Source organism: Balaenoptera musculus, chromosome 16, assembly GCF_009873245.2.
Source record: "Balaenoptera musculus isolate JJ_BM4_2016_0621 chromosome 16, mBalMus1.pri.v3, whole genome shotgun sequence".
Taxonomy (NCBI): domain Eukaryota; kingdom Metazoa; phylum Chordata; class Mammalia; order Artiodactyla; family Balaenopteridae; genus Balaenoptera; species Balaenoptera musculus.
Genome location: NC_045800.1, coordinates 65949997 through 65962369, shown reverse-complemented (window position 1 = coordinate 65962369; position 12373 = coordinate 65949997). Strand labels below are relative to the sequence as shown.

Genomic DNA, 12373 nt, shown 5'->3' with positions numbered 1-12373 from the left:
CCAAACCTGTTAGAAATCAACCCTAATGAATGGTCCTTATGAGTGGGCCCTATGTGAAGGCTGGGGCTCTTAATTTAGGTCTCTCAGTTTTGAAAACTACATTCTGGTTTTATTTCATGCCAATTTAAAGGCGTGTCTTGGTTCTACTGCCTTCTCAATCAGTCTGAACAATGGCTATTGGTTAAAATTACTACTGACTTAAAACAGGAGAGCTAAAAACATACAGTTGCTCTTACAAATAGGTCTGTGTGGAGGCCAAGTATTTTCAAAAGTTTAGCCAACTCACTAATCATGGTCCTTATAATTTAATGAACTCAGCATTTGCCTACCTTCTAATCTATAAAGCTCGGTATTTTTGTTGCTTTTTAATAAGCAAATGGCAATTTGAAAAATCTTCAGTGGTATTTTAATTTTCTGCCATGAATCTCCCTGCTGTTAATTCTACTGTAGGTCTGCAGCAACAGAAACAGGAAAATATCAGACTTACCCAAATTATGCCTTGTCCTGTTGTGTTCCCAGATAAGATGTCAGGCCCTTGTTAAAATATTTGTTAAACGAACTCCACCTGTATTAATCCAAAGTGGCTGCTATTTCACAGATGAGCTTCATAGCAAACAGATTACTAAAAAAAAAAAGCATCTATACATAACATTTATGTTTTCAATGTGAATAATCAATATTCTCAAGAAATGCATGTGCAGGGAAACTATAGTATCAGATACATGGAAGAATTTTCATTGGGAAAAATGTACTTTAAGGAAAATTATTAGGGCTTGTATCTATAGAAAGACACCTATGGTACACCGAAGTTTGTTAAGTTAAACTACTGAAAAGTACAGGTCCATGGGACTTCCCTGATGGCACAGTGGTTAAGAATCTGCCTGCCAATGCAAGAGACACGGGTTCAGTCCCTGGTCTGGGAAGATCCCACATGCTGTGGAGCAACTAAGCCCGTGCGCCACAACTACTGAGCCTGTGCTCTGGAGCCCGCGAGCCACAACTACTGAGCCCCCATGCTGCAACTACTGGAGCCCGGACACCTAGAGCCTGTGCTCCACAACAAGAGAAGCCACCGCAGTGAGAAGCCCGTGCACCACAACGAAGAGTAGCCCCCACTCGCCGCAGAGAAAGACTGCGCGCAGCAACAAAGATCCAACACAGCCAAAATATAAATAAATAAGTGAAGTTAATAAAAGTACAGGTCCACAATCTCTTCTCCAAAACCCTTGGGCTCATTTGCATTTTGGAATTATGAATGTTAAAGAATTTTTTAAAGCACACATAATGTAGCAACCCATAGAGGTCTGAAGCAGCACCTAGATCAAACACAAAGTAATCAAACACATTAAACATTGCCACAGTAAAACGTACAAATAGTCCCATTTAGTCCCATTTAATACCATAAATAGCCTCAACAGTTCAGATCAGGTTTTGCTGTAAAATTATATACACAATTGTTTTTCAGAGTTGTTCTGGATTTTAGAATTACAGATAAGAGACTTGGGGACCTCTATAAAATAGATGAATTTGTATGGGAATGGGAACTATCAATCCAAAATTTTAAGAGACCTTCCCTGAGACATTACTCTTTTTGAAGAATTTGGAATCTTATGTGAGAACCAATGAAAGTTTAAATATTAAACCAATGAATCTTTATTATTTAAACAGTTTTCACGGCATTTAAAAAATAAATTTAAAAAATAAATATTTGCATTATAGCAGAAAGTCACATGTGTTGCATCACTCAGTGTTACAATTTAATGACAGGAGATAACTAAGCATCAGCACCATAAAACTGTTAAGATGTTTATTAAAATTCAAGTAAATACTTCTAAAGCACTGAAAATTCTGTTTAAATACCAACCTGCAGCATCAATAGTTTTAAAAGCTATAACCCAGTGACTGGTTCTCATAGTAGTCAGTGACTGTATTCTGGCAACTGTAGGACAAAGTTCTTCCATTACTAAATATTAAGCTTTCTGATAACCTCCCATTTCTCAATAGTATCTCAAGAGTCACAAAAGGAAAGAACTATAAGTTATTCAGAGAACTCTATTTGTAATTTAGATTTGCACAAGGACATGTATTCTAGCAAAAAAGCAAAGACTATTTTCACCATACTAATTTTTTGCTTTCATAGATTCTCAGAGTAAGGTTTAAATAATAATTTTTAACCCTTAAAAGTCAGCTCAGTTCAATTACAACCATAGAAACTGTACTGGTATCAGAACATAACTATTTTATTACAAAACTTAACAGTATTTACAAAATGAAAAAATAATCAAATGACTATTGCAGGCCAAAGTTAAAGGTTTTTCAGCCATGATTGAAGAAAAATTAAGCAACATTTTCATGCACTCACACACCAGATCATTTGTGAAATATGCAAACTCTTAAAATTCATGTTAGTAAAACTTCCATGTATTCACAATACTTGTATGTTTATTGGAAGATGGCAAAAAAAAAAAAATCCATGGTTCTGTACAGTAAGTTTAATATTAACACAGTCTGTTCATTTCCTTTAATATTTTTTGGCTTTCATGAATACTCATTGCATTGAACATTTTGCAAGTAAGAATTATAATAGTACCTCTGTCACCTTGCTGAATTCATCACCACAAAAAAACACACTAATAATTAGTTTAATGCTTTTGCAGTAAACTGAATAGTTATAACTCCAAAGTTATATTAAACTGAAGCCTTCATTGTGATCAATAGCTTGGATCAGTTTAGAGCGTAGAGTTTCTTTGTCCGTATATTTTGGAAGATCCAGAAGATTAAAACAGGTATGGGAAACTGGGAGATATTCCTCACCACCTCCTGTTGACTGGATGACTAGTATTAGACTCTTCATACCAAGAATAGGAATGCGATCACTACCTGTCAAAAATACTGCCAAGAAAAAAACCATTGAGCCAACTACTTTTATCAAAACAACAATATGGAGTATCAAGTTATTAAGACAATCACTACAGCAAAGCTTTACAGTAACATTTGCTCTAATGGAAATGTTACTTCTACTGGAAGCCGATCTCCAGAATTTGTGGAAGCATGATTTTGAGACACATCCAAATAATATTTTTTCTTTAAAAGTGTAATCTTAATACTAGCACACAGGAGATGCTTAATAAATGTTTGATACATGAATTACTATTGTCCCTGAAACATTCTGAGAGACCTTCTTTTTGAAAAGAATAGCCATTTAGAACTAGTTTATAAACAAAATGCAGTTTTGATTATGATCCCTTGTTCTACTTGTCTTGTTTCTGTCATTTTTAAACAGAAATTTATAATTGGCAGCCAAAACTCAAATCACTGAAGAATGACCTGTCATCCTATGATATGCAAAACAGACACAGATTAGGCTATAAATAAGAGAAGTCCTGGAATAGAAGAGTTCTATTTTCTACACCAATTCCCAAAGTTTTCATGCAGAAGCAAAGAGAAAAAGAAAATGAAGACTGAACACAGAAAAGAGCTATACTGCAGAGATCTTTCTAGAAATTCTAAAAGGAATTACATCCCTAGTTTACTGTAAATCAGTGTTATAAATTGTTTTCTTTCATCTGAAAGAACCAATTCTATTTTGGAAGCTAAATGCAGTTAGCTTTCAAAATATGAAAATGCATGTAATAATGTAGATTTAAAAAAATTAAAAACAGGACCTTGGAATAATAAGGAAAAAACCTTATCCACTAAAGTGAATCAATTAATCTCCTGTGAGAATAAGTTTATTAGATTCCATTCTCATAAAACACAAAATTAGAAATACTTACACAAAAACTGTTTTTTCTTTTCCAATGGTAATTCGTGAAATACTTCCCAAAACATTTTTATTGTAGGATGTTCTGCCCAATATTCTCCTTTGTATTCTGTATTCTAAAAACAACACAACCTTTTATTAATATTAAGGGATATCTTGAATCTGACAAACTGGCTTCCTTAGCACATAAAGCTAACATTGTCCAGGTGTTTGAAACTCATGTGATTCAGTTAATTACTTACTACTTCTTGGGCATTTTGCAACTATTAGTTCCAGGGGAAAGGGAAGAAAATACCTATGAATCAGCAGAAATGTCTCCCCCCTACCAATTCAAAGAACATGATAGGATTGTAATATCATCTTCCAAAGTTAATATTTAAAGGATAAACCAGAATTACTAAAATATTAATGGATTATTAAAGTTCAACATGGAATTAAGTATCTGTAATAATTATAAAATTTTCTTTCCCGATATTGATGAACAGAAGTCATACTAATTATTTTGTATTATTCTATCTTCTCTTTAAAAAATAAATGGCTCTAAGAGCAACACTAGTAATTTTCTGTGGTGGTTCCCAAGACGGCCCTCCAAGATCTCTGCCTCCTGCTGTTCACACCCTTGTGTAGTCCCCACCCACACCGAACAGACCTGACCTCTGATCATTAGGATACTGTAGATATGAGAATACATGACTTCTGAGGCTAGATGACAAAAACTTCTGTGGCTTTAGCTTCTTTTTGATCACTCACTCTGAGGCGGAGCCAGCTGCCATTTCATGAGGACATTCAAACAGCCCCATGGAGAGGTCCTCATGGTGAGATTCTGAGGCCTTTGGTCAGCAGCCATGGGAGTGAGCCATCTTGGAAGGGAAATTCTATCCTTAAATCTCAGATGACTAACAGCAACAGTCAGTATTATGACTGCAACCACATGAGAGACGTCTGAGCTAAAATCACTGGACTAAACCACCTCTGAATTCCAGACCCTCAGAAACTATGTGAGATAATAAATGTCCCTGTCATCTTTCAGCCACTATGTTTTGGGGTAATTTGCAACAGAACAGCTAACATACTTCCCCTGTAACACACACCCCTCCTTTCCTTGTTCATCAGGCTCATTTCTATTTATCCTTTAGGGTTCCGATTAAATGTCACCTAATTCATTCACTGACTCATTCAGCACATATATAATGAGCTTCAGTCAAAATTTGGGGCCATGGGGAAACTTCGGTGAACAAAGTTCTTACTTACCTGGTGAACAGTACCATCTATGAGAGGTTTTCCCAGTTTCTGTACCCTAGGTCAGGCTTCTCCTTATATACCATTCACTAAACTCTCTTCCTTTATATTCATCACAGTTCAATTATTTAATGTCCAGCTTCCTTAATAGAGGACAAAGACCATGTCTCACTCTTATTTACTGCTCTCTTCCTAATCTGTTGCATAGTATCAGGCATCCAGTAGGGGCTCAATGAATATTTGCTTGTGGGCTTCTTGAATTTGGGGCTCTTTTTGTAGCCATGATTATCTCAATCACTGAACTCTTGAGAAATCCACAACATATTTGCTATTAATTTATAAAGGTTTGGAGAAAATGGTTTGAATTTGAGAAATCAGCTGATGTATTAACTTGTTTGAATTAGCCTGTGAGCATGTTAGTGGGGAAATGAAAGGAGGATGCCTAGTTTTTTCTATTTTCCTTTTTTTTTTTTTTTTTTTTTAACCTCAAGATGGTTCTGGGGAAATGTGTACACAGTCCTGATGAAGAAGAGCATTTAAAGTCACAAATCATAATCAATGAAATTATAATGCATCAGGTACACAGTGGAAAAAACTAAGTATACTAAGTACACTAAAATATACTAAAAAAATGTCTTGTCTTACTGAATGAACACTTCTATCAGTTATATCTTCAGGCAAGGTTTTAACTACTTGCTGAGTACCCTTCTAAGGCTCTGGGAATACAGCAGTGAACAAAGAGAAAAAAATCCTGCCTTTATGGTGCTTAACATTTGTAGTGGGGGGTAAGGAGCAGCAGACAGTAAAGACAATTAAGTAAAATTTTATTTAGTCAAATTCAAAGAAGAAAAAAGCACAGAAGGGAGATAGGGATGTATATGTGCACATGTGCAATTTTTAGTAAGTTACCCAGTGAAGGTCTCTGAAAAGATATAAAGACATAAAGGAAGTGAGAGCAAGAAACATTTGGAATTACCAAGGTGAAGAGAATTCCAGACACAGGAAATAGAAAGGCCACAAGACTGGAGGGTTCTAGGCTCAGCAAAGAAGCCAATAAGGCTGAAGCAGAGTGAGAGGAGGAATGAAAGAAGATGAGGCAAGAAGGATAAACTGTGTAGGATCTAAAGTGTGATGAGAGGTCATTACATTGTTTTCATTGTAGAGTGACTGGAGGTGGGGTCCATTTCCACTGGGGTATCCTTAAAGTCAATACAGCTTTCTTCTCTTCAGCAGATCAATTTACCCCCAAAAAGAAATCTTCAATCTCCTTCCTAGAGGATTTAAGCCTGGCTACCAGCTTTCTGAGTGCCAGCTTCAGTTCTACCTGTTTTCCCAGATTCTAAAGCCTCTCTCCAGAGTTGTATTTTGCTGGGTAGGAAAGGGGATGTGAGAGGTCTAATAATTCCTTAAATTAGCTCTGAAGTAATCCTATTGCTTTTAGCCCTGCCCTGCATCCCTGCCATTACAGTAGCATGATGTGCCAATTCCTGAGCCTTTCAGAGATTCTACAGTGTGACGCGGGTTGCCTCTTGACAACCCTGTCCCTCTGGAGGCTTCAAATTCAATTTTCTTTGTTCTAAGTCACTCAACTCACCCACCTATTCTCTCTCTCTCTTTTTAAAAATATTGATTTTATTTATTTATTTTCCTTATTTTTTTTTGGCTGCATCGGGTCTTAGCTGCAGCACACGGGATCTTTGTTGAGGCATGCGGGATCTTCTCGTTATGGTGCACTGTCTCTTCGGGTCTCTCTCTAGTTGTGGCGTGCAGGTTTTCTCTCTCTAGTTGTGGCATGGGGGCTCCAGAGCGTGTGGGCTCTGTAGTTTGTGGCGTGCAGGCTCTCTTGTTGAGGCGCGTGAGCTCAGTAGTTGTGGCGGGCGGGCTTAGTTGCCCCGCGGCATGTGGGATCTTAGTTCCCTGACCAGGGATCAAACGCACTTCCCCTGCATTGGAAGGCAGATTCCTTACCATTGGACCACCAGGGAAGTCCCCATCCACCTACTTTCTATCTTCCAAAGCTATTTTTTCTCTTGCTCACTGTATTTTTTTTTGGGGGGGGGGTGGTTATTCCTATTTTTATTCCTTTATTGTCATTCTAGTGAGATTTTGGGAGGGAGCAGAGAAAAATGTGTTTATTCCAATATGTCTAACCAGAAGTCCTAATTTTTTTTTAATTTAAAATTTTTATTCCCTAAATTATTACACAGTAAAATTGACTTTTTCTGATGTGTGTATAGTTCCATGAGTTTTAAACACATGTATAGATAAACCACCACCACAATCAGGATACTGAACAATTCCATCACCCCAAAGAACTCTCTTGTGTTACCCCTCTGCAGTCACACTCTCTCCATCCCTAGCCCCTGTTCACCATAGTTTTGGCTTTTCAAGAATGCCATATAAGTGGAATCATATGGTATGTAATTCTCTGAGACTGACTTCTTTCACTCAGCGTAAGGACCCTGAGAGTCATCTCAGGCGTTGCATGTGTCAATAGTGCCTTCCGTTTTAACACACAGCAGTGTTCTCCTGTATGGATGCAGCACAGTTGGTTTATCCATTCACTCGCTGAAGGATATCTGCGTTGTTTCCAGTTTTTGACTTGTAGATTTTTAAAAACATAATTAAAAAAATAACTTGTAGTAAAATACACATAACCTGAAGCTGATCATCTTAACCTTTTGAAAGTGTACAGTTTGGTAGCATTAAATACATTGGCATTACATGCAACCATCACCACTTTCCATCTCCAGAAGCTTTTCATTTTGCAAAATTGAAACTCTGTACCCATTAAACAATAATGCCTCTTTCCTCCCTTGTTTACAGATTTTTGTGTGAACATAATATCTAGGAATGGAACTGCTAGAGAATGTAACAAATATATGTTTAATTTTATGAGAAAATGTCAAACTGTTTCCAAAGTGGCTGTATCATTTGTATTCTCAACAGAAATGTATGAAAGTTCCCAATGCTTTGTATCCTTGTTAGACTTAGTAACATATTTTTTTATGTTAGCTAACTTAATAGGTATACAGTATAGAACTACTAATGCAAAAGCTGTATCAGAGGTTGCTAGATTACAAAGATGGAAAAATGTACAGATCAACCCTGCATACATCTTTCTTAAAGTTGATCTAACCTAGCACTTTTTACTAAATGTTTATCTGAAGAAATATCTGAGAATTACTTGTATAGAAAAGAAGGAAAAGAAAAAAAGTTGTTTAAAAATTCCCAATCTTCTCCCTAAAGTTTCCTGTATTGGTTAAGGCATCAGTAATGAAGATCATGAGTATTATTTATTCTCTGATAAAAAATTTAACATTGAGACTAATCAGAAAAAAAGGAAACAAAGATCTTAATCACTGTGAGTGCTTTTCATAATGGTTTTCCTAGGATTGAGGCAGAATGAAAACCCATTCAGTTTTAGCTGGGGCTTCTATTCAGCCTCTGTCATAGATAACATTTTTCTATATGAATACCACCAATACCAGAGATACAAAAATGCTATCTAATTCATACAATTAAAATTCATTCATTGTGGAGTAAGAAGGGTACAGTGTTTTCCTATAAAAACGATAGTACTAAATAGTGTACAATGGAAAATAATAAATGAAAGAGCAAGATTTCCATCAACAAGCCATGTTTTCCTTTTGCCTTTCCATTTAAACAATATCATAGATTTGTTTTCCCCTACCTTTTCCAGTTGCTTCCAGTCATAATTTGTATTTCCAATAACCATTGCTTGTAGTTCATTAGGCTGGAAGAGCTGAAGGACTTTTCCTCCACAGACCTTATGAAAGCCCGCATGAAAAGCATCAAATAAGGAAGCCACTGATTTATTGAATATGTAATCCACATAAGCATCAACAAACTCCTGCCTAGAAGTGAAAAAGCACACATGCACAGAATATAAAAGTCATTTTTTATAGAGAATACATATTGAAGTCTTATTAAAACTTTGAATGCAGCTGTACTTTTTGCTACTTATGTATAAAACTGAGAAAGTATGAGTAAGGTTCAAAGGGACAACGTCTTTATGAAGAAGTCTATTATTCTTTCTATACAAAACTCTGGTATATCTATGAGGCATGTACAATCTCTCATTTACAGCCATTCTTAGGCTATTTCTAAGTGAAAGATTTCATTTCCTAATGGGGAGAATGATGATACAAATGGCTATCAAAAATATTTTTAAATTATTCACAAATTATTCAGAATTTATATGTACCATTCCACATACATCCCTAAAAAGAATAACCTCTTAAAAATACTAGGTGACAAAAAAAAAATGAGAGCTTTGGGAATCAGACTATTTACAGTCCGTTTTTCCTTGGGTTTCAAGGAATCTGATAACACAATTTATTTAAAAAACTAAAAACCCAAGAGGGACACTAAGTATTCTTTAAGGATAATCATTAAAGATTACAAGTGCAGTTTCTTTTCAAATGTATGTGCACATACATATAAACACACACATACACATGAACACTTTTGATGCTTTTCTTCCTGTTACGATACAAAAGGAAACTATGATGAAAAAAGGAAACCCCTTTACCCATAATTAGAACTACAATTTTATTCAATATGTTCTGTTAGACACAAATACTTTATGAGCTATCTGGTCAAACCAATAATGAGAATGGGTACTAGAGGATTTTGATATTTCATACTCTTGTTTTCCAAATTAAAAAGGATGATTCTATAAATGGGAATACTGGTAAATTTAGTCATCTACAGATAATCATTTTAGCAAAGTTTAAAATAATACCAAACTGAATTTACAAAGAGGGGGAAAAAAAAAGGTTAAAGGGGGCCCTAAGGAAAAATTAATAATAGCATATGCTTATCAGCATAAGGTTCTGATGAGAAGAAACAGATAATTTTGTAATGCATAATTTTATAATTAATCTAATTAGAAAGTCAAATTTATACTAGTTAAGTCTCGTAAGTACAAAAGGTTAAATTGTTTTATGTGCTAACATTTTTGCCTTCAACACTTTCATTATGTAACTAGGACTGGCAGTGCAAATATCAAAATTCTTTAAATTACTTCTAAACTAAATAATCTATGGGAAACAATATTTGTTAGAAACTTAAAGAATTAGTCCAACAATACAAACTTTAAAAGCTGAAAATAACAATCTTTCTAAATCATAGTCAAAGTTTTTCAAAACCAAGATTTTTTTTAAAGGGTAAGTAGAAAGACCTAAATTTTTTTCACATTATTTTTAAAACAGCTTTATTTTTTATCAAAGTAGAAGTATATACAGTTTAAAATGTCAAACAGTAATAATCCCAACAGCCAACATTTACTGAGCACATACATGTGCTAGGTACTATTCTAAGCATTTTAAAATTATCGCCTCATTTAATCCTCAAAATAACCCCATGAAGTATGTATAATTTACCATCCCATTTTACGGAAAAAGAGACTATGAGGCATGGAGACATAAACTAATTTACCTAAACTTAGTTATACAGCTTCTAAATAGTAGAATCAGGATTATAATCATTTGGATCAAGTCCCTGGCAATTTGAAGAAAACTATTTGTTAACTATTTTTGCTATTCCTTCTGATATTTACCTTCAAACTTCAACAACACAGTTCCATTGTTATTCCTTGATTTACAATTATAAATATTATCTGATGAAGTGAATACTGAATATTGGTTCAATATTTATTGTTAACATTTTTATGATTATAAATATTCAGCTAGGGAATATTCTATGATTACTTTTCTTAAAAAGAACTTTTGTTTCCCTTAGGTTGCTACCTCATCTCCAACTTCAACAGAAATGTCAATCTCCTCTAGATTCATTCAAATATATTAGGTTGCATTTTTCTCCTGAAGACATTCCTCCTGGAGCCCTCCATCTTCTTGATCTACCGCAGATTGATTGCTCTTTCTAAATCATGTACACACTGCTGTTCCTCTTTGTCTCTCCTATTTTTTTTTTTTTTGGATCCCCTGTCTTCCTCATTCTTGGTTCAATTCCTTGTTTTGATAGGACACATCCTCCAGTAACTTCCTAAGAAAAATGCGTTGGAAGTAAATTCTCTGAGACTCTGCATGTATAAAAATGTTTTTATACACCACATACTTGATAGTTTCAATATAGAATTCTATGTTAAAAATAATTTTTTCCCAGAATTTTGATCTCCTAGCTTCAGTGTCATTCTTTAGAAGTCTGATGTTATTTTGATTCTTAATTCTTTGTGTATGGTCTGCTTTTTTTTTTCTGAAAGGTTTTAGGGTCTCTTTTTCTTTGGGTTTTGAAATTTCATGTATTTTTCCCTTGGCATATGTTTTTTCAGTTCCCATGCTTTCCACCTTAAAAGGCATGTCATTCAGTTCTGGGAATTTTTTTTTCATACCATTTCTTTGACAAATTTCATTCATTCCATTTCCTTCAGTGAATTTTTTTCAGTTTTTCATAGTATCCTTATGGATGCTACTCTTACCATCTTGAGGATACTGATTTCAATTTTCATTGAAGTTTTGTTTTTCATCCTACACTGTGTTTCCTTGGCATTCTTTTTCACTGTTTTGGTCTTTTCTTAAATGTCTACTGATCTTTGCTTATTCATTTACATTTAAAAGTTAGGCAGTTTTCCCAGAGAAGAATCCTCCAATATAGAGTGTCAAGGAGGAGGGAGCTGTAGACTGTCACTTAATCTCCCTGTTTTCATTTCAGCCCTTTGTCCCTGGCTGTGCCTAACTGCCCTCAAATCCAAAGTTCCTTTAGTTCAATCTCCCCAGAATGTAAATTTCCAATCTGCCTATGCTGGAGAGGGGAAGTTGCCAGCTACTTGTGTACTAAGGGAAATGGGTTTCTAACTGCTTCTTATAACAGCCAATCTTTCTCTTTCCAGCTTCCCCTTAAACTCCACATACATATACATTTTAACCTGTTTTTTATTCTCAATGCCTGAGCCTTTGTTCTGCAACATGAACTGTCTGCCTTCCTGGCTCCCAGTCCATCTTATGTTGCAGCTTTTTCTGGCTGGCTCAAGTCAGGCACCACTGGTTTCTAGCTTCCAAAAATGTGTTTGCTGTTGTCTCCTCTCCCTTCTCTTTGTTCTTGTTGTTAATGATCTTTTAATCCCTTTATTAATGTCTTAAAAGGAGCAAAAGGAAGATTAATTACGTCCTTACCATTCAAAATAAGTTTTATCTGAGTAAAAACTTAAGGTTGTGACATATTTCTAAATACAGAAGAAAATGCCTACTGAATCTTTTTACTACCACTGATGCTGCTTATAATTCACTTACCGATTTTGTTTGTTAACAGCTGTGTCTGCACCATTTAGAACCAGTTCTTTCACTTCTGTTGCACCAAAGTTTTCAACTGTGATCTATTAATTTAAAT

The 12373-nt window shown here is 35.1% G+C and overlaps 1 protein-coding gene across 10 annotated transcripts in view; it reads right to left on the bottom strand.

The window, feature by feature from the left end:
- Nucleotides 1–2222: 2222 nt before the first annotated feature.
- HERC4 (HECT and RLD domain containing E3 ubiquitin protein ligase 4) overlaps nt 2223–12373 on the bottom strand; it is a 130331-nt gene continuing 120180 nt past the window's right edge. For 9 of the 10 annotated variants that reach the window (XM_036828347.1, XM_036828346.1, XM_036828349.1 and 6 more), the window contains 4 exons: nt 12277–12359; nt 8697–8880; nt 3777–3879; nt 2223–2892 (listed from right to left, as the gene is read on the bottom strand). In XM_036828347.1, coding sequence (XP_036684242.1) covers nt 2684–2892; nt 3777–3879; nt 8697–8880; nt 12277–12359 — 579 coding nt within the window. In that variant the 3' untranslated portion in view covers nt 2223–2683. The other variant, XM_036828356.1, reaches the window with a different exon arrangement.